Source organism: Neofelis nebulosa, chromosome 1, assembly GCF_028018385.1.
Source record: "Neofelis nebulosa isolate mNeoNeb1 chromosome 1, mNeoNeb1.pri, whole genome shotgun sequence".
NCBI classification, from domain to species: domain Eukaryota; kingdom Metazoa; phylum Chordata; class Mammalia; order Carnivora; family Felidae; genus Neofelis; species Neofelis nebulosa.
Genome location: NC_080782.1, coordinates 104129753 through 104150203, shown reverse-complemented (window position 1 = coordinate 104150203; position 20451 = coordinate 104129753). Strand labels below are relative to the sequence as shown.

The 20451-nt window shown below is 38.3% G+C and overlaps 1 protein-coding gene across 6 annotated transcripts in view; it reads left to right on the top strand.

Moving 5' to 3' along the window:
* RAD17 (RAD17 checkpoint clamp loader component) overlaps positions 1–20451 on the top strand; it is a 37738-nt gene that overhangs the window by 13408 nt on the left and 3879 nt on the right. For 4 of the 6 annotated variants that reach the window (XM_058730332.1, XM_058730349.1, XM_058730366.1 and 1 more), the window contains 6 exons: positions 8059–8170; positions 11409–11594; positions 13499–13584; positions 13704–13850; positions 15360–15509; positions 17260–17380. In XM_058730332.1, coding sequence (XP_058586315.1) covers positions 8059–8170; positions 11409–11594; positions 13499–13584; positions 13704–13850; positions 15360–15509; positions 17260–17380 — 802 coding nt within the window. The remainder of the gene's footprint in view (positions 1–8058; positions 8171–11408; positions 11595–13498; positions 13585–13703; positions 13851–15359; positions 15510–17259; positions 17381–20451) is intronic. The other 2 variants (XM_058730342.1, XM_058730371.1) reach the window with 2 other exon arrangements.

Genomic DNA, 20451 nt, shown 5'->3' with positions numbered 1-20451 from the left:
GCACAGAGCCCGACGCGGGGCTCGAACTCACGAACTGTGAGATCATGACCTGAGCTGAAGTCGGATGCTCAGCCGACTGAGCCACCCAGGCGCCCCTATACAAACTATTTTAAACAGATTTATATTTCTTCCCTGTGGTTTTTATGGCTTTTAAACCAAAACCAGTGTTATTGACCAAAAAGGACAATCTAAAATATTGGAAACTATTGATTTGGCAGAATGAGCTTTGTTGGTGTGCAAATAAATATAAATGGAAAAAGAAAAACCTCCAGAAAAAAATTGGTGTAGACTTTTTTTTCTGTAAAATAAACTAACTTTCTGATGAGTTTGGGAACAAAAAATCAAATAAATCATTGGTTCCATATAAGAAAAGCTTCTTAAACTGGTTTGTACATCTGTAAGCCAAGGGGAATTAACCTTTGCTTAGCCCCTGATCTGTGACATAAATTACTCTGAGTTATTTGTCTATGGAATTTTTCTTTTCTTTCTTTTTTTTGTCAAGGAAGTGATGTTTATTTTTTTTAATTTATTATTTTGTTTTAAATTTACATCCAAAGTAGTTAGCATATAGTGCAACAATGATTTCAGGAGCAGATTCCTTAATGCCCCTTACCCATTTAGCCCATCCCCCCTACCACAACCCCTCCAGTAACCCTCAGTTTGTTCTCCGTATTTATGAGTCTCTTCTGTTTTGTCCCCCTCCCTGTTTTTATATTATTTTTGTTTCCCTTCCCTTATGTTCATCTGTTTTGTCTCTAAAAGTCCTCATGTGAGTGAAGTCATATGATATTTGTCTTTCTCTGACTAATTTCGCTTAGCATAATATCCTAAGTTCCATCCACGTAGTTGCAAATGGCAAGATTTCATTCTTTTTGATTGCCAAGTAATACTCCATTGTGTATATATTTCACATCTTCTTTATCCATTTATCCATCGATGGACATTTGGGCTCTTTCCATACTTTGGCTCTTGTGGATAGTGCTGCTACAAACATGGGGGTGCATGTGTCCCTTCGAAACAGTACACCTGTATCTCTTGGATAAATGCCTACTAGTGCAATTGCTGGGTCTTAGGGTAGTTCTATTTTTAGTTTTTTGAGAAAGCTCCATGCTGTTTTCCAGAGTGGCTGCACCAGCTTGCATTCCCATGTTGTCATTTTTAATGCATCATTTTTTCTATCTTTGACATCAACATTATGTTAAAATAAATTGATGGAACTTCTCCCAGCGGCATGGTTCTAGTGGGAGCCTACTACTACAAATCAACTAGATCTTAAATGAAACGTAATAAATTTTTTTGCACCACTTGGATCATAGAAACTGAGGGAAATCTTCAAGAGAGAGGTTGCTTTGAGGATCAAACAAAAAAAATGTATGTATGAAAAGCACTTAACTGAATAAGTAAAAACTATTAATAGTGAAAAATTATAGGCAGACTCCAATAATAGAGGGAGCAGTTATTATGATGAGGTGTCATGTCATTAATTAGTGTTTTGAGAATATTTAGTGATATTGGAAAATACGAATTAATGTATTTTAACTTAATGTCAAGTTAAAAATAATAAGGTGCAAGGGGCACCTGGGTGGCTCAGTCAGTTAAGTGTCTGACTTTGGCTCAGGTCATGATCTCACGGTTCATGGATTCGAGCCCCACATCAGGGTTTGTGCTGACAGCTCACAGCCTGTAGCCTCTTTTGGATTCTGTGTGTGTGTCTCTCTCTCTGCCCCTCCCCTGCTCATACTCTGTTTCTCTCAAAAGTAAACATTAAAATAATAATAACAATAGTAAGGTACAAAGTTATAATGCTAACAATAGAAATTATATATTTAGGGGCACCTGGGTGGCTCAGTTGGTTAAGCGTCCAACTTTGGCTCAGGTCATGATCTCATACTCCATGAGTTCGAGCCCCGCATCGGGCTCTGTGCTGACAGCTCAGAGCCTGGAGCCTGCTTCAGATTCTGTGTCTCCCTCTCTTTCTGCCCCTAACCACTCATGCTCTGTCTCTCTGTCTTAAAAATAAAATAAAACATTTAAAAAAAATGAAAAAAATTACATCTTCAGCTCTTAATATGCATCAGGCACTAAGCAGAGTATTGTTATATACCTGATCTTATTAAACCTCATTACAACTCTACAAAATTGGTACATAACCCCCATTTTATGGATGAAGAGACAGCTTTTGGGGGGAAATGACTTGCATAATATCTCACAACTATTAAGTATCAGATAGGTTTGAAGTTTTGTTCTCCAGTTCACTGTGCTAAAACAAAATAATTTTCAATAACAGCAGAATGCCTGTTATACTTACACCCATACATACTAGAAGAAACTACATAAAAATGCTGAGTGTGGTTAGTTCTGGATGGTAGGATTACTTGTGTTTTTTTTATGTCTTTTTGAAAATAAATCTACATTCTCTACAGGAGCATAACTACAAATTATTATTTTTAAATACTTTATTTACTAAACATCAAGAACTAATAGACATAGTCAACATATAGCAGCTTACCACATTAACTCAAAAAATTTTTTAAGACTAAATCATCAGGGGTACCTAGGTAGTTCAGTTGGTTAAGCATCCTACTTTGGCTCAGATCATGATCTCACAGTTTGTGAGTTCGAACCCCGCATCGGGCTCTGTGCTGACACCTCAGAGCCTGGAGCCTGCTTTTGGATCCTGTCTCTCCCTCTCTCTCTCTCTCTCTCTCTCCCCCTCCCCTGCTTGCACTCTGACTTTCTCTCTCTCAAAAATAAACATTAAAAAAAAAAAGACCAAATCATTCAATTGCAAATGGCATTCACTTTAATAAGTTGTGTTGGAATAGTAAAAAATATACCATGGGGGCGCCTAGGTGGCTCAGTTGGTTAAGCGTCCAGCTCTTGGTTTGGGCTCAGGTCGTGATCTCACAGTTTGTGAATTTGGCCCTCGCGTGGAGCTCTGTGCTGACAGTGTGGAGCCTGCTTGGGATTTTGTCTCTCCTTCTGTCTCCACTCCTCCCCCGTTCATTCTCCCTCTCAAAAATAAATAAACTTTTTAAAAAAGAGAGATGGGCGCCTGGGTGGCTCAGTCGGTTAGCATCTGACTTTGACTCAGGTCAGGATCTTGCAGTTTGTGAGTTCGAGCCCCATGTCAGGCTCTGTGCTGACAGCTCAGAGCCTGGAGCCCGTTTCAGATTCTGTGTCTCCCTCTCTCTGCCCCTTCCCCGCTCATGCTCTGTCTGTCAAAAATGAAGAAATGTTAAAAAATTTAAAAAAAAAAGATAACATGACTTTTTTGTTGTGTAGTTAACATGTTGTACTTTAAGTAGTTGACCTGCAAGAATGTTAGAACTAGTATACTTGGGGCACCTGGGTGGCTCAGTTGGTTAAGTGTCTGACTTTGGCTCATGTCATGATCTCATAGCTCATGAATTTGAGCCCCACATCAGGTTCTGTGCTAACAGCTCAGAGCCTGGAGCCTTATTCAGATTCTGTGTTTCCTTCTCTCTCTGCCCTTCTCCCACTCGTGTTCTGTCTCTACCTCTTAAATATAAATAAAAATTTTTTTAATAATTTCATTGTATTTAAGATTTTTAAATTTAGTTTTTATTTTTTTAAGTTTACTCGTTTATTTTTGAGACAGTGAGTGAGCACAAGTGAGTGGGGGAGAGGCAGAGAGGAAGAGAGATACTCCCAAGCAGGCTCCCTGCTCAGGGTACAATCTCACAAATCTGTGACATTATGACCTGAGACAAAGTCAAGAGTTGGACGCTTGACCGACTGAGCCACCTTGGTGCCTCAAGATTTTTTAAGTTACCTCTACACCCATTGTGGGGCTTGAACTTACAAGCCCGAGATCAAGAGTCTCATGCTCTACTGACTGAGTCAACCAGGTGCACCTAAAACTAGTATACATTGAGTTTATTGTTGATACGTTACATCACAGGAGCAATAACCAGCACACTTCAAATCCTTCAAACTTTTATAAAATCAATTGTTAGGATGCTGTCTGGAGTCTCCAAAGATGATAATGATGTTATAGGAAGATTAAGAGTTTAATCTCTGGCATTCTGCACCTCAGTTAATTAAATTAAGAAAGAGTGTTGACATCTTTTTTATTAAATAATGTTTTATTTTTATTTTAGAGAGCTCGAGCAGGGGAGAGGCCCAGAGGGAAAGAAAGAAAGAATCCCAAATCCCAAGCAGGCTCCATGACCAGTGCCGAGCCTGACGCGGGGCTTGATCCCAGAACTCTGGGATCATGACCTGAGCTGAAATCAAGAGTCAGATGCTCAACCGACTGAGCCACCCAGGTGCCCCTAGTTATAAGAAAGAATGTTGAATATCTTAGGTGTTTTTTTTTTTTTAAGTTTAAATAGATGTTTCTCTGTTTTTATAAGAAAAAAGGTCTTTAGTCTTTTCTGTATTATTAAGTATGTAAAGCATGATCACACATTTCAACCACAGTTGTATATGCAGAGTAATTAACATCCATGGTATTTCCTTCAACTACCAAGGATCATGATTTTAAATTACATTTCCTTTTTGGCAACTACCATACTAGAATTTCTCAAAAAGAAATATTTAAAATTTTAAATAAAATAAATGTATTCACAATAAAAATGAAGTTAATCTGGAAGAGAAATTCACAGGCATGAGCAAGAAAATTTTATAAAGGAATAATGAAGAGAGACTTGCTCTGTAGGTATTGGAGCATAATATAAAATTATACATATCACACCTGCATAATATTGGCACAGTAATAGACAAAAAAGAATAAAATGAGAAGAAACACAGAAATAGATCAGTATGTGTAAATGGCAATTTTCTGTATAAGAAAGTAGTATTTTACGTTACTGGAGAAAGAGGAGACTATTAAAATTAAGTAGTATTTGCACAATTGGATATCCATATGGAAAGACATAGGGTTGCATCTTTATACTATGCGCAAAAATAATTTTTAGGTAGACTGAAGTTCTGGGGTGCCTGGGTGGCTCAGTTGGTTGAGTGCCTGACTCTTGATTTTGGCTCGGGTCATGATCCCAAGGTTGTGGGATGGAGCCCCCCACATGGGGCTCTGGATTGAGTGTGGAGCCTACTTCAGATTCTCCCTCCCCCTCCCTCTCCCTTCCTCTCTCCTCCTCTCCTCCTCTCCTCCTCTCCTCCTCTCTCCCTCTCTCCCTCTCCCTCTCTCTCTCTCCCTCTCTCTCTCTCCCTCTCTCTCTCTCTCTCTCTCTCTCCCTCTCCCTCTCTCCCTCTCTCCCTCCCCTGCATGTGCATCCCTCTCTTCCCTGCATCTCTTTCTCTAAAATAAAAGAAAAAGAAAAAATACTGACTTTGGTTTGGAGGAAAGTATTCCTAAGCAAGAAACAGAAGTCCTAAAAACACTGGATTTACTTCAAAAAGCTTAGGAGAGGGGCTCCTGAGTGGCTCAATTGATTAAGCATCAGACTTCGGCTCAGGTCATGATCTCATGGTCCATGAGTTCGAGCCCCGTGTAGGGCTCTGTTCTGACAGCTCAGAGCCTGGAGCCTGCTTCAGATTCTGTGTCTTCCTCTCTCTCTCTGCGCCTCCCCTGCTCATGCTCTGTCTCTCTCAAAAATAAACATTAAAAAAAAAAAAAGCACTTAGGAGATGACAGAAGGCATGATAAGCTAAGTTAAAATACAAGCCTGGGAATGGAAGAAAATATTTGCAATTTATGTAACAGATAAAGCATTAACAGCTGAATATAATATGTATTATATATGTAACATATATACATATAATGCAATATATATTGTATTAATATATAAAATTATATATATGTGTGTGTGTATATATATATATATATATATATATATATGCCTCCAAAAAAAGGTTAAGAACAGAAGCCAATACTCAGAGTACTACAAATAGCTAATAAACATGAGAGGTGTTTAGCCCTACTAGTAATCAAAGAAATTAATATTTAAATATATTTTTAAATGTTTATTAATTTATTTTGAGAGAGAAAGCATGAGTGTGGGAGGAGCAGAGAGAGAGAGGAAGAGAGACAATCCCAAGCAGACCCCACACTCTGCGCAGAGCCTGACACAGGATTTGATTCCACAGTTGTGAGATCATGACTTGTGCCAAAATCAAAATCAAGGGGCACCTAGGTGGCTCAGTCAGCTGAGTGTCTGACTTCAGGTCAGGTCATGACCTCATGGTTTGTGGGTTCGAGCCCCACGTTGGGCTCACTGCTGTTAGCCTATCAGTATAGAGCCCACTTTGGATCCTCTGTTCCCCTCTCTTTCTGACCCTCCCCCGCTTATGCTTTCTCTCAAAAAATAAAACATTTAAAAAATTTTAAAAATCAAAATCAAGAGTCAGATGCTTAACCGACCGAGCCACCCAGGTGCCCCAAAGAAATTCATATTTAAACCAGATACCATTTTTCATGTATCAGTTTGCAAAACATTTAAGAAATCAACAAAAAGGATTGCCAGAGAAGGAGAAAATAGGCACTCTCATATACCATTGGTAGAAAAAATAAAATTGGTAACTGTTAGACTTTTGAAGGCACTCTGCTTTTTTTTTTTTTTTTTTTTAACGTGTATTTATTTTTGAGACAGAGACAGAGCATGTACAAGGGGAGGATCAGAGAGAGAGGGACTGACACAGAATCTGAAACAGGCTCAAGGCTCTGAGCTGTCAGCACAGAGCCTGACGTGGAGTGCAAGATCATGACCTAAGCTGAAGTCAGATGCTTAACCGACTGAGCCACCCAGGCGCCCCAAAGGCACTCTCCTTTTACAGAAATATTTGTGCTGCTGACAAAGATAAATTTGTGGTGAAAAATGGGAAACAATGTAATGTCCCTTCATTGGGGAAACTGGTAAATTATAATATACTCATAATGTTTTTTTAAAGTGAAATACAGTTAAAGGTGCTATTATAGATCGCAGAGAATGGTATTAAGTAAAAAGTCATGTCATAGAATAATACATGTAGGGGCACCTGGGTGATTCAGTCAGTTCAGTATCTGACTCGTGATTTTGGCTCAGGTCATGATCGCAGGGTTGTGGGATCGAGCCCTGTGTCAGGCGTGGAACCTGCTTAAGATTCTCACTCTCCTTCTGCCCCTCTCCCGCACTTGGGCACTCTCTCTCTCAAAGATGATGATGATGATAATAATAATAATAATAATAATACATGTAATATGACCCTACTTGTATTTAAAAGTTAACTATGTTGGGGTACCTGGGTGGCTCAGTCATTTAAGCATACAGCTTTTGATTTTGGCTCAGGTCATGATCTCATGGTTCATGGGATTGAGCCCCACATTGGGTGCCATACTGCATGGAGCCTATTTGAGATTCTCCCTCTCCCTCTCTCTCATTGCCCCTCCCCTGCATGAGCTCGTTGCTCACTCTCTGTCAAAAAAACAAAAACTTTAAAAAGTTAACTATGTCTTTACATACTTTTAGGTTCTATATGTACTTAGAGATATTTTTACACAGAAAGTAGTCTGGAAAAATACTCACTAGAATATGAACAATTGTGACAAAGTTTAGGATATGGGGAGACTAACCTAGAACAGTAAATTTTTCATAAAGACTTCTGAAACAGCTTTGATTAATAAAAATATATTCAAAGACAATAGGAAAGTACTATTTTTTGTGTTTTAATCAGTTTTTACAAAACCTGAAATGGGTCATATATGAGCCGTCACATGAATTCGACTTAAGTCTTGTTATCAGTAAACCATTAGGGTTTCTTAAGGTGAGAAGGAAAGATAAATTTTTCTGGTCTTATACTTGGCCTGACAAGGGAGTGATATTTGTATATATGTATGTACATATAGTTGGAGAGAATCTCAAAATACAGTCTAGCCCAAATAAACAAGTAAAATTATTTTATACTCTTGAAAATTTACCTTAATCTATGATAAGTCATTGACCTTCCTGAACAGACTGGTGTTTAACAAGGAAGCTTTTTAGCCTCCAGCTTTGAAAGATTCTAATTTATTTTCATTTAGTTTAGAGAATGGGCGGTGGGGCAGGGGGGGGTTTGTTTTAGAAAAGAGTTTTTTAAACTGTAATTTTTTCATTTTAGAATGGAAGAAATATTACTGTCCCTGATAAAACTTCCCTAGAGTTGCTCTGTCAAGGATGTTCTGGTGATATCAGAAGTGCAATAAACAGCCTCCAGTTTTCTTCTTCAAAAGGTAACTATGAAAGATAAATTCTTACAGTATTGTATCAGGTGACTTACTCTTAATTGTTCATGAGATGAAATCAAACTAAATATATTTTAACAACTGATACATGTCCATCTCCATCTATCTTTTTTGAGATTGTTTCATAAAATCATGTATGTACATGTGCATACAATAAACACACCCCTGTGAATATGTCATTGTATGTATCCATATACCTGAGACAAAACCTGATTTATTTATGTGGTTTACTACTTTACTTTTTAATTGTTTTTTTTGTTTTGTTTTAATTTTAATGTTTATTTTTGAGAGAGAAAGACAGTGTGAGCCAGGGAGGGGCAGAGAGAGAGGGAGACATAGAATCCGAAGCAGGCTCTAGGCTCTGAGCTGTCAGCACAGAGCCCGACACAGGGCTTGAACTCACAAACTGCAAAATCATGACCTGAGCTGAAGTTGGACGCTCAACCGACTGAGCCACCCAGGCGCCCCTTTAAAGTTAATTTGGATGAGACTTCCTTGTTCTGCCATTTACCAGTGACTTAGTCTTGCAAATGACAATCATTTTGTGCTTGCATATTCTTACTTTTTATATGAGAACCTCTCTTACAGAGTTGTGTGAAGAATAAGTGAGGTCGCACTTGTAGAGTGTTTATTCCAATGCTTGATACATATTAAGGGATCAATAAATGGTCAGCTGTTAATGAATTTAATAATATTGTGCTGATCACAAAAGTAATCAATTACTTTTGATTTTTAAATTACTTAAAAAAAAATTTTTTTTAATGTTTATTTTTAAGAGAGAAAGAGCGTGCGCATAAGCAGGAGAGGGCTGAGAGAGGGAGACACAGAATCTGGACTAGGCTCCAGGCTCTGAGCTGTCAGCACAGAGCCCTATGTGGGGCTTGAACCCACAAACCTTGAAATCATGACCTGAGCCAGAGTTGGACGCCTAACTGACCAAGCCACCCAGACCCCCTTACTTTTGATTTTTAATTTATGTAAGATACATTTAATAAATTGATTTACTTCATTTAAAAAACGGTGCATAGTCATGCTACATTAAAAGAGATAGCACATGGGGCACCTGGTTGGCTCATTCAGTTCAGCATCTGACTCTTGAGTTTTGCTTAGGTCATGATCTCACGGTTTGGTTCGTGAGTTTGAGCCCTTTGTCAGGCTGTGCGGAGCCTGCTTTGGATTCTCTCTCCCTCTCTCTCTCTTTGCCCCTCCCGGCTCAGTCTAAAGAAAAAAAAAAGAGAGTACATGATTTATTGTGCGTGGTCTTTCATCAGAAAACATTATAATAATCACCACATTGAGGAATTGACCTTGAAAATTTAAAAGGCATCTTTGGAGCTCTCAATCCACCTGAAATCCTAGTATCTACCTACAAGTGTAGCCTGTTCATTAGTTTACATCTCTGTTTTTCTTTTCTTTTTAATTTCTTTTTTCAATGTTTTATTTATTTTTGAGAGTGAGAGTTGGAGCAGGGGAGGGACAGAGAGAGAGGGGAACAGAAGATCTGAAGCAGGCTCTTTGCTGACAGCGGCAAGCCTAACGCAGGGCTCAAACTCACAAACTGAGATCGTGACCTGAGCTGATGTCACTCAACCGACTCAAACAACTGAGCCACCCAGGCACCCCTACATCTTTGTTTTTCAAAATAACGATAGAGAAAAGTAAATAGGCAGCCTAATACAGCTGAAAGTAGAATTCTGCTTATTCCTGTAGAAATGTAAATGGTGCTTAGATTCACTTAGGTTCACTTAGGAATTACAGGTTGGGAAGGTTGAGGTAGGCCAGTTTGAGATCCTGACTACCATTTATACCATTATTATTCTGAGCTCAGAAATTTTAAAGGGAAGAAAATAATATTTTTTGAATGGGTCAGGAACTGTATGAGCAATCATATATTTTTACATTTAATTTTTGACCAGCCTAATGAGATAGACAATAATAAATCAATTCCAGATCCTATGTTTTTTCTGCTCTTCCAGGCTACTTTTTTTTTTTTTTAAGTTTATTTATTTGTTTTGAGAGTGAGTGCACTGGTTGTGGGGTGCGGCAGAGAGAGAGGGAGAGAGAATCCAAGCAGGCTCTGTGCTGACAGGCTCTGAGCTGATGCAAGGCTCAATCTCACCACTGTGAAATCTTGACTTGAGCTGATATCAAGAGTTGGATGCTTAACTAACTGAGCCACCTACACACCCCTCAGGCTACTTTTCTTAAGTGATGCATTCTGAGTTTTGAACAGATTTACCAATGAAATTTCAACACAGGCATATTCGTAAATTGATGACTGCCCAAATCAGTGTTAAGCATCCACTGCAGAACCATACTGCCTGGTTTCAAATCACTTACCAGATGATGACCTTGAGCTAGTAACTTAAACTCTTTATATGTCCTATCTTTTTTTTTTCTTTTTTAACATTTATTTATTTTTGAGAGACCGAGCAAGACAGAGCATGAGCAGGGGAGGGACAGAGAGAGGGAGACACAGAATCCGAAGCAGGCTCCAAGCTCCGAGCTGTCATCACAGAGCCCAACGTAGGGCTAGAACTCATGGACCACAAGATCATGACCTGAGCTGAGGGAGGCTTAACCGACCGAGCCACCCAGGCGCCGCTATATGTCCTATCTTCAGTGTGTATAATAGTAGTTCTCCCCTAATCTCAAGTGTTTTGAGGATTAAATTGGTTAGTACATATGAACCAAGAATAGGACCTTGCACAGGCAGTACTGTGAGAAATCAAGATGATAGGCCTGTATTAGTGTCATTTCAATGTGTGAAAATTTGAAATTTTTGTCATGAGATACTTTTAGATGACATTTTATTTCATTTTAATAGTTTAGTAACCCAAAGAGGACTGTTACTTAGTTCACAGATTTTACAGTATTGTGTATTAGAAAAGTATATTTTAGGGGCGCCTGGGTGGCGCAGTCGGTTAAGCGTCCGGCTTCAGCCAGGTCACGACCTCGCGGTCCGTGAGTTCGAGCCCCGCGTCAGGCTCTGGGCCGATGGCTCGGAGCCTGGAGCCTGTTTCCGATTCTGTGTCTCCCTCTCTCTCTGCCCCTCCCCCGTTCATGCTCTGTCTCTCTCTGTCCCAAAAAAAAAAAAAAAAAAAAAATGTTGAAAAGTATATTTTAATTAGAATATTTAGTGTAACTGTACCTAAAATGTTCTCAGTTTTATTTTTCATATTTTAATTTTATTTCCAATATTGTCTCTTGGGTGTATATCATTTAGGAGAAAACAGTTTTTGGCCAAGGAAAAAAGGAACATCTTCATTAAAATCAGATGCTGCGCTGTCAAAATCAAAACGAAGAAAAAAAACAGATAGGGTTTTTGAAAACCAGGAGGTCCAAGCTATTGGTGGCAAAGATGTTTCACTCTTTCTCTTCAGAGCTTTGGGGAAAATACTATATTGTAAAAGTAAGAAAATCTTATGTTTTATTAAAAATCTGTTAGGTATTCGTCCTACAACGGAAATAAAATACCAGTTTTTGAAAATGTCATGTATTTGGCAGTTAGGGCCAGGTCTGACACTGTTTGGCAAGGCCTAAGACACAGTAGGTAAATGTATTTAGGTACAGTATTTTTGGACTGTGGATGGGATTAAATGTAAAAACTACTGTCTGTAAATCTTTAAAATTATAGTTTGCTGAAGGTAAACTATGTATCAGTTCCTCTAGAATTTTAGTGGCACATGTTGGTAGCCCAACACCAGAACCCTAGACAAGTTGTCAGGTAGCGTCAGGCTTCTTTGGATCTCCTTACATTTCTCTTCACTAGCTCCTCTCTCCACAACCAGAGATGTTCCATCGCCTTTTCTGTATTTGATGCCTGCTTCGCCTCCGACCCTCCATCTGCATCACCCATCACCCATCACCCATCACCCAGCTCCCAAATTGCCTCTCTTTTCAATAAAATCCCAAACTTCTATTTCTTATGTAGAAAATATCACTTCTTAGCTGATCCTGAAGGAAGAGAATTAGGATTGGGGGCTGGGGGGGTGGGATCTGACCTGCTTTTATGTAGATTAAAGTAATTCATACAAAATTTTGAGGGAAATTGTTGCCATAGTTTATAAATTTTTTTTTAATGTTTATTTTTGAGAGAGAGATAGAGTACAAGCAGGGGCGGGGCAGAGAGAGGGAGACACAGAATCTGAAGCAGGCTCCAGGCTCTGACCTTTCAGCCCAGAGCCCGACGCGGGGCTCGAACTCATGAACAATGAGATCATGACCTGAGCCAAAGTCGGACCCTCAACTGACTGAGACACCCAGGTGCCCCTGCTATAGTTTATAATAGTTTTATATGTTATACCACAAAGTAAATAATCATAATGGACTATTGAAAAAAGTCCTTTGTGTACAATGGCTTCGATTTTCTCTCAGATGGTCAAATCTTGTGTAAATTAACTGCTTCAGTGGGTCACAAGTAGTATGTGAACAGACATTCATTTAAGCTTTGTGTTTAGCATGCCTGTTATTATCTGAGATTTTTTTCTGGTCGCCAAAAGCCCAGTTGTTTTAAACCACTGTTTTTATCTTTCTATAACACTGAGTGCCTCTTACACCTGTTTTCCGTCTTCTTACCTCCTTGCCTCTTTCTCTTCTGTTGTCTTTCTGTATTTCTGCTTCATTCTCTCCTCACTCCAGGCATCCTTCTTGTTTTAGGCTATTACCTCTCAGTTTCTTCTTTCCCAGTGGTTGAAAATTTGAGATTTCTAAATGGAAAATTTCATGCCACCTGAAGATGAGCCTGGCATCACTTAGGTGGAAATGAAGACACCCTCTGTCCTTGGATCCTCTTACCTCTGAACCTCAGTGGCTATTCCCACTGATACTTTCCCTTCTACACTTTCTTTTCCTTCTCAACATTCATTTGCAGCTTCCTGCATCAGGGAACAGGGTCTGTGTTCTCTTGTGCAGAAAGCAACCTCATCCTACATCATAAATAAAACAGTAAAGATCTCTATATTGAGAATGAGGATCAAAAGAAAGCAACTCAGAACTGAAAAGGTGAAATGCAGAGTGCTTTGAGAACTGGAATATTTTAATACTAGAAAAGCCATAATCCAGGCATCAGAATTCTAATTTGAGTTCTTAAGAATAGTGATAGTGAGGCTACTAACTATATACATATAGTAGCAAGGCGCTGTAGTAGTGAGGCAACTTAGATAGGTCTCTAGTTGCTTTGTTTTTATTTTTAATATCTTATTTAGTATGTTTGGTATTATGTGCCTAAAGTATTGGAAAAAATCTTCAAATAAGTGGTTCTGTATAACTTTAAGGTGATGTTATTTTTAATAATTCCAGAATTTTTTTTTATAGGAGCATCTTTAACAGAATTAGATTCCCCTAGGTTGCCTTCACATTTATCAGAGTATGAACGGGATACCTTACTTGTTCAACCTGAGGTAAAGTCTTTAGTAACATATACTACTTTTTCCAGGATATGTATTAGTTACATTTATGGAAATGTCCGTTTAACCACAGAATTTTCACCAAAATAATATGTGTATGCTTCTTTTTATAGGAAGTAGTAGAAATGTCACATATGCCAGGAGAGTTATTTAATTTATATCTTCACCAAAACTACTTAGATTTCTTCGTGGAAGTAGATGATGTTATGAGAGCCAGTGAATTTCTGAGTTTTGCAGATATCCTCAGCGGTGACTGGAATGTAAGACCATTTGACTTAACCATTTTTGTTTATGAATGTTTCCTCCAAATGGAGAAAGTTTGCTTTTATTCCTCATTATTGGACATCTTATGTAACTTCTTAATAACAATGATAAAATTATTTAATCCAACTCAGTGTTTCTAATGACACCGGTTAATCTGATTTTTTTGGTGATAATATAACACTAATTTTTTCTGAAGTTATTTTCTGATTATAAAACTAATATATTCAGAAATTTTGACAACCATTGAAAAGTAGATAGGGAATAAGTGTGTTTTTTATACTTTCTTTTACTTTTTTAAACAATTTTTTTCATAACTTTCAAATTATTCACTATAAAATTTATATTTTTTCTTAACATTTTAACACAGCTCTGATCCATGTAATAGCCACTAGCCACATTTAAATTTATTAAATTTATTAAATATATTTACATTAGGTTAAATTTAACTTAATTTAAAATTCAGTTCCTCAGTCACACTGGCCACATTTCCAGCATTCCATAGCTGCATGTGGCTAGTACCACTGTGTTAAACAGCTAGATACAAAATGTTTTTGTTACAGAAAGTTCTTTTGGACAACATTGTTTTAATATGTTAATATTTCTGTTATAAATTTGAAATAGTATTAATAATTAAAATTGGAAAAGATACAGTGAAAAACATGTATGATATGGTTTCTGTATTTAGAGTTTCATTATTCAGCAGTTGTGTTTGCTTAATTTTTCTTATATTTTTTATTTTAAAATTTTCTAACCTATAGACTAATGGAAGAATAGTATGATGAATGCCTATATACCCTTAGCTTTTGTTCACCAATTTTTCACATTTTGCTACATTTGCTTAATCTCTATGTGTTTATACACTTGTTTTGGCCCAATAATTGGAAAGTAATTGCAAACATCATGTCACTTAATACTTATCCACGTGTAAGGACCTTGCCCTATTATAACCATAATAGCATTTATCACACTTGAGAAAACTAACATTGGGGTCCCTGGGTGGCTCAGTTGGTTGAGCATCTGACTTCAGCTCAGGTCATGTTCTTACAGTTCGTGAATTTGAGCCTCGCATCAGGCTCTGTGCTCACAAGCAGTTCAGAGTCTGGAGCCTGCTTCAGATTCTGTATGTCCCTCTTCCTCTCCCCACCTCTGCTCATGCTCTGTCTCCCCAAAATAAATAAATATTTAAAAAAATTTTAAAAAACTAACATTAATTCAGTAACATATTGTCATTATTTCGATTTCCCCAGTTGTCTCAAAATGTATTTTAAGTTATTTTCAACACCCATATCCAAGATCCATAGTTCACACATAGTGGTTGATTGTTATGTCTCAGTTGAATTTGATTTAGGTAATTTTGTAGCTTATTATTTTCAAGGTTGTGGTAATGTTGGAAAAAGTGAACATTAAATAAATATGGTTGGTGGTTTTTTGGCATCAGCAAGATGAATAGCACTACTTTATAAATCTCTCATTTTCGTTATTTTACATTTTGTCTCCTTTTTTAGATGCGCTCCTTACTCAGGCAATATACTACATCCATAGCTACGAGGGGTGTGATGCATTCCAATACAGCACGAGGATTTGCTCATTGCCAAGGAGGAGGATCAGGTTTTCGACCCTTGCACAAGCCCCAGTGGTTTTTCATAAATAAAAAGGTAAAAAAAAAAAAAAAAGAATTGTGTACTTTTAGTAGGTAAACTTTATGGCATGTGAATTATATCCCAATGAAGCTGTTACTTTTTTTTTTTAGTTTTGAAAAAGTGTCTTATTAGTAGTAAAAAATAGTTGTTAATTCCCACAATTTTCTTCAAATTACATTAAGACATAAAAAGGACACTCTTCTTGAATACCCAGTCATTATTTTTAAGGAAAAAAAGCACTCAAAATTTGAAAGCTTATATTTTATTTATTAGTTGACTAGTAGTGAATTCAAAGTATCATTATAATTATATTTTAATTTTAATTGAAAATAGGGGCATCTGGCTGACTCATTTTGAAGAGCATGAGACTCTTGATCTCAGAATTGTGAGTTCAAGCCCCAGATTGAGTCTAGAGATTATAGAAAGAAAGAAAGAGAGAAAGAAAGGGAGGAAGAAAGAAAGAAAAAAAAAAGAGAAAAGAAAAGAAAGAAAAGAAAGCAATCCTGGGTTTGCTTCTAACCATCTGGACAGATTATTTTACCTAATGTACACTTCATTTCCACAGCTTTAAATGCATTGGATTGAATTAGAAGTTAAAAATAGGCGGTCCCACAAGTTGAATACTACACAGAGATTTTTTTTTTCATGAATTTCCAGTCTTTAAAAATGAGTATAATAATTAAAACTCAGATATGGATTTCTGGCTCAGAATGTCTGGACTCTCCTGAAATAAATGCAAAGTAAGGCAGCACTGGCCTATATTTTTACATGGCAACAATCTGGCCGAGCCAAGTAGCATCTCCCCCTTGAAGATGGGAGTGATGGGTACCTTCCCCAGCTGCTTCACTGCACTGATTTATGTACCTGCCTGTCTCCTAGAGCATCTGAATTTGTGACGCGGAACTGCATCATCTCTAAGATATCTTCCAGTTCTTTTTAAAAAAAATTTTTTTTAATGTTTATTTATTTTTGAGACAGAGGGAGACTGAACGAGAGTCGGGGAGGGGCAGAGAGAGAGGGAGACACAGAATCTGAAACAGGCTCCAGGCTCTGAGTTGTCAGCACAGAGCCCGATGCGCGGCTCGAACCCACGAACCATGAGATCATGCCCTGAGCCGAAGTCAGATGCTTAACCGACTGAGCCACCCAGGTGCCCCACATATCTTCCAGTTCTTAAATCATATGGCGAATAGGAGCCTGTAATTCATTACCTAAGACATTTTTTCCAAAGATTTCTTGGGGAATTTCATGACTTGTAACGAATTTGTATCCCTTATTGACTTGCTTTGCTATTTATAGCACTTATATTAATTTTGCCTTATAGTTACATATGAATTGTTTGTAAAACCATAAGCTCTTTGAAGGCAGATTGTACTTGTCTCCTTATCAGCCTAGCATTGTACCCATGTTAACTAAAGAATATTAATTCTTTAATTGAGAACAGTATCCTCACATAATTTGTGATGTATGCTCATAAACAGAATTCCTCTGATTTTTAAGGTTTATTTTCCTTCTACCTTAAGTCTCTTAAAAAATTCTTGTTGCTGTTATGTCAAATATGAAATAGTTCTATAGGTAAAATGCTTTATTAGATAAGGCTAGAACAATTATAAAAAACTAATTAGGTAAACTCTTAAAAGTATGTTTGTGGTATATATAAACACACTTTGTGATACAGTAAACTTCATTTGTCTAGGAATACATCTCCATTTTTTAAAATTTTATTTTTCATTTCATGTTCCACCCCCCCCCCCCTTCTCTACAGTATCGGGAAAACTGCCTGGCAGCAAAAGCTCTTTTTTCTGACTTCTGCTTACCAGCTTTATGCCTCCAAACTCAGCTGTTGCCATACCTTGCTTTGCTAACCATTCCAATGAGAAATCCAGGTAATAACATGGGTTTTTGTTTAATCCAAGTAATGTTTTGTTTTGTTAATTTGAGAGAGAGAGAGAGAGAGAGAGAGAGAGAGAGAGAGAGAAAGCGAGCAAGCGCGAGTGGGGCAAAGGGGGAGAAAGAGAGACAATATTAAATTTTTTTTTTTTAATGTTTATTTACTTTTGAGACAATGCGAGAGACAGAGTCCAAGCAGGGGAGGGGCAGACAGAGGAAGACACAGAATCCGAAGTGGGCTCCAGCCTCTGAGCTGTCAGCACAGAGCCTGACGTGGGGCTCGAACTCACGAACCGTGAGATCATGACCTGAGCCGAAGTTGGACGCCTAGCTGACTGAGCCACTCACATGCCCCGAAAGAGACAATCTTAAGCAGGCTCCATGCTCAGTATGGAGCCCCACATGGGACTTGATCCCATGACCCTGGTATCATGACCTCAGCCGACGTCAAGTTGGACACTCAACCAACTGAGCCACCCAGGAACCCCCAAAAGTAGTGTTTTATAACCTTATCTTTTTAAAGTCAACTCATTGCTACAACCTAGTGAGACTAAATTTTTTTTCCATTATTTTTTGATCCAAAATTAACACGTTTCAGATTTGGAAAGGAAGAAAGAATTCAAATAATAATAGAAGTTAATAAAAAGAAAAACTAAAAACCACAGGTAATTTCTTTTGAAAGATTGGTGTAAGTTCTTCCTGATGTTTTTCTGTGCATATGCAAATATTAGGCATATGCTTTAATTGGCATATATCACTTACCATGGATAGCACTCCATATGTTATAAATTAGTATTCAGTCAGCTCCGCAGACTGGGAAGTCCAAAATCAAGATACAAGCAGATGGTGAAGGCCTCCTCCCTAGCTTATAGATGGTCATCTTCTCGTATTCTCACATGGCAAAGAGCAGAGCAAGAGAGAGGTCTCTGTGATGTTCTTTTTGTAAATGTCAGAAATCCAGGATCATTTTATACTTTCTCTGCCCTAGTACTAGAATCAGGAATTCCAAGGAGCCCTGGTTCCTCTTAGTGGAAATGGTATTTAGAATTTAGGATCTGGGAGCACCTGGCTGACTCAATAGGTAGAGCGTGTGACTCTTGATCTAGGGGTTTTGAGTTGAATCCCATGCTGGGCATAGAGCCTACTTAAAAAAAATTTAGAATCTGGCACTAGGTATGATCATTGCTATTGGAGTATCATTGTGTCTATTCTTTTTCAATGGAACAAAGCTAGGAGATTGTGTGTGTATTTGTGTGTGTGTGTGTGTAAGTTCTTCCTGAAGTTTTTCTGTGCATACATGTGTGTACCATGAGTTCACGCCAGTACATTCATTTTCAGCCTAACACTACAGAGTTTATTTTAACCTTTCCCAATTCAGTAACTCGTACTGGTTTAGACAGCTTACATTGAAATTATCTGGAAAATCATTTATCCACTAGTTAAAAATTCAGATTATAGGATCACAACTCATTTTTCCATATGAAAAAGCTGTTTTTTAAAAAATCCTGATTCTGGGGGCGCCTGGGTGGCGCAGTCGGTTAAGCGTCCGACTTCAGCCAGGTCACGATCTCGCGGTCCGTGAGTTCGAGCCCCGCGTCAGGCTCTGGGCTGATGGCTCGGAGCCTGGAGCCTGTTTCCGATTCTGTGTCTCCCTCTCTCTCTGCCCCTCCCCCGTTCATGCTCTGTCTCTCTCTGTCCCCAAAATAAATTAAAAACGTTGAAAAAAATTAAAAAAAAAAAAAAATCCTGATTCTGTTCTGGAGTGTATCTTTAAAAAGGTAAATATTGGGGCGCCTGGGTGGCTCAGTCAGTTGAATGTCCAACTTTGGCTCAGGTCATGATCTTGCGGTTCATGAGTTCAAGCCCCACGTCAGGCTCTGTGCTGACAGCTGAGCCTGGAGCCTGCTTCAGAATCTGTCTCCCTCTCTCTCTGCCCCTCCCCTGCTCGCGTGCACTCTCTCTCTCAAAAATAAATAAACATTAATAAATAAATATTTATGAGCCCTCATAGTGTTGCATTTACAAACATTGAAAGGTGTATAAAATTCATTCAAAAATAAGATGTTCTGGGGGTTCTTGGCTGCTCAGGTGGTAGAGCATGCAACTCTTGATTTTGGGGTCATGAGTTCAAGCCCCAAGATGGACATGGAGCCTACTTTAAAAGAAATTTTTTTTGGATTTTTGTTTTTATCATTTTTTTCCCCATTTACTGTGTCATTTTAGAAGTTATTTCTTTATATTTTTTCTGCTCCTATCTCTGTCTTTTATTCTGCTCCTCCATTAGTGTTTGCTGGTGTGCTTAAAGATATCCCACTTTCTTCTGCCAACCTTGGTCATTTGTTTTCATTCCATTTTCTCTGATTGTGCAATCTTTATCAGTTTCTGTTCAAGTTGACTGATTCTTTTGCCAGTTCAAATCTACTATTGAACCCCTGTAGTGAGTCACTGTTCTGGGTGAGTGCTCAAGTGGGGGTAGTCTCTGATCATCTTGGCTGAGCCCCTCCTAGCATGGACCCTCCTGGCCCTATGAATGAGCTTGGGTGAGGGCCAGTGGCAGTTAGAGGAGGAGGCAGTATTCTTGGCCTGCTGTGCTACTAGGATAGAGCTTCCATGCCAAGGGTTGGAGAAAGGGAGTCCCGAATTCTAGGCTGGCCACAGGAGGGAGGAAGTCCTATGAGTTTTTGGCCGTACCTGACCTGGAGTGAAGTCTCTCTAAAGCTGAGGAAGCGAAGGGGTGGGTCCTGGTTCAAATGCCACACTCTTGCTGTTAGATTTTCCTGAAAAAAATGTTTCTTCACAGCATAAAATTTATCATCTTAAACCGTTTTTAAGTATATAGTTTACTAGTGTTAAGCTTATTCACCTTGTACAACCAATCTCTAGAACTTTGTCATTTTGCAGAATTGAAACTACACACATTAAATGCTAACTACCTCCTACTCCCTTTCCACCACCTACCTTCTCTCTCTGAATTTTATTTTTAATTTTTTAATGTTTATTTATTTTTGAGAGAGAGAGACAGAGCATGAGCAGGGGAGAGGCAGAGAGAAAGGGACACACAGAATCT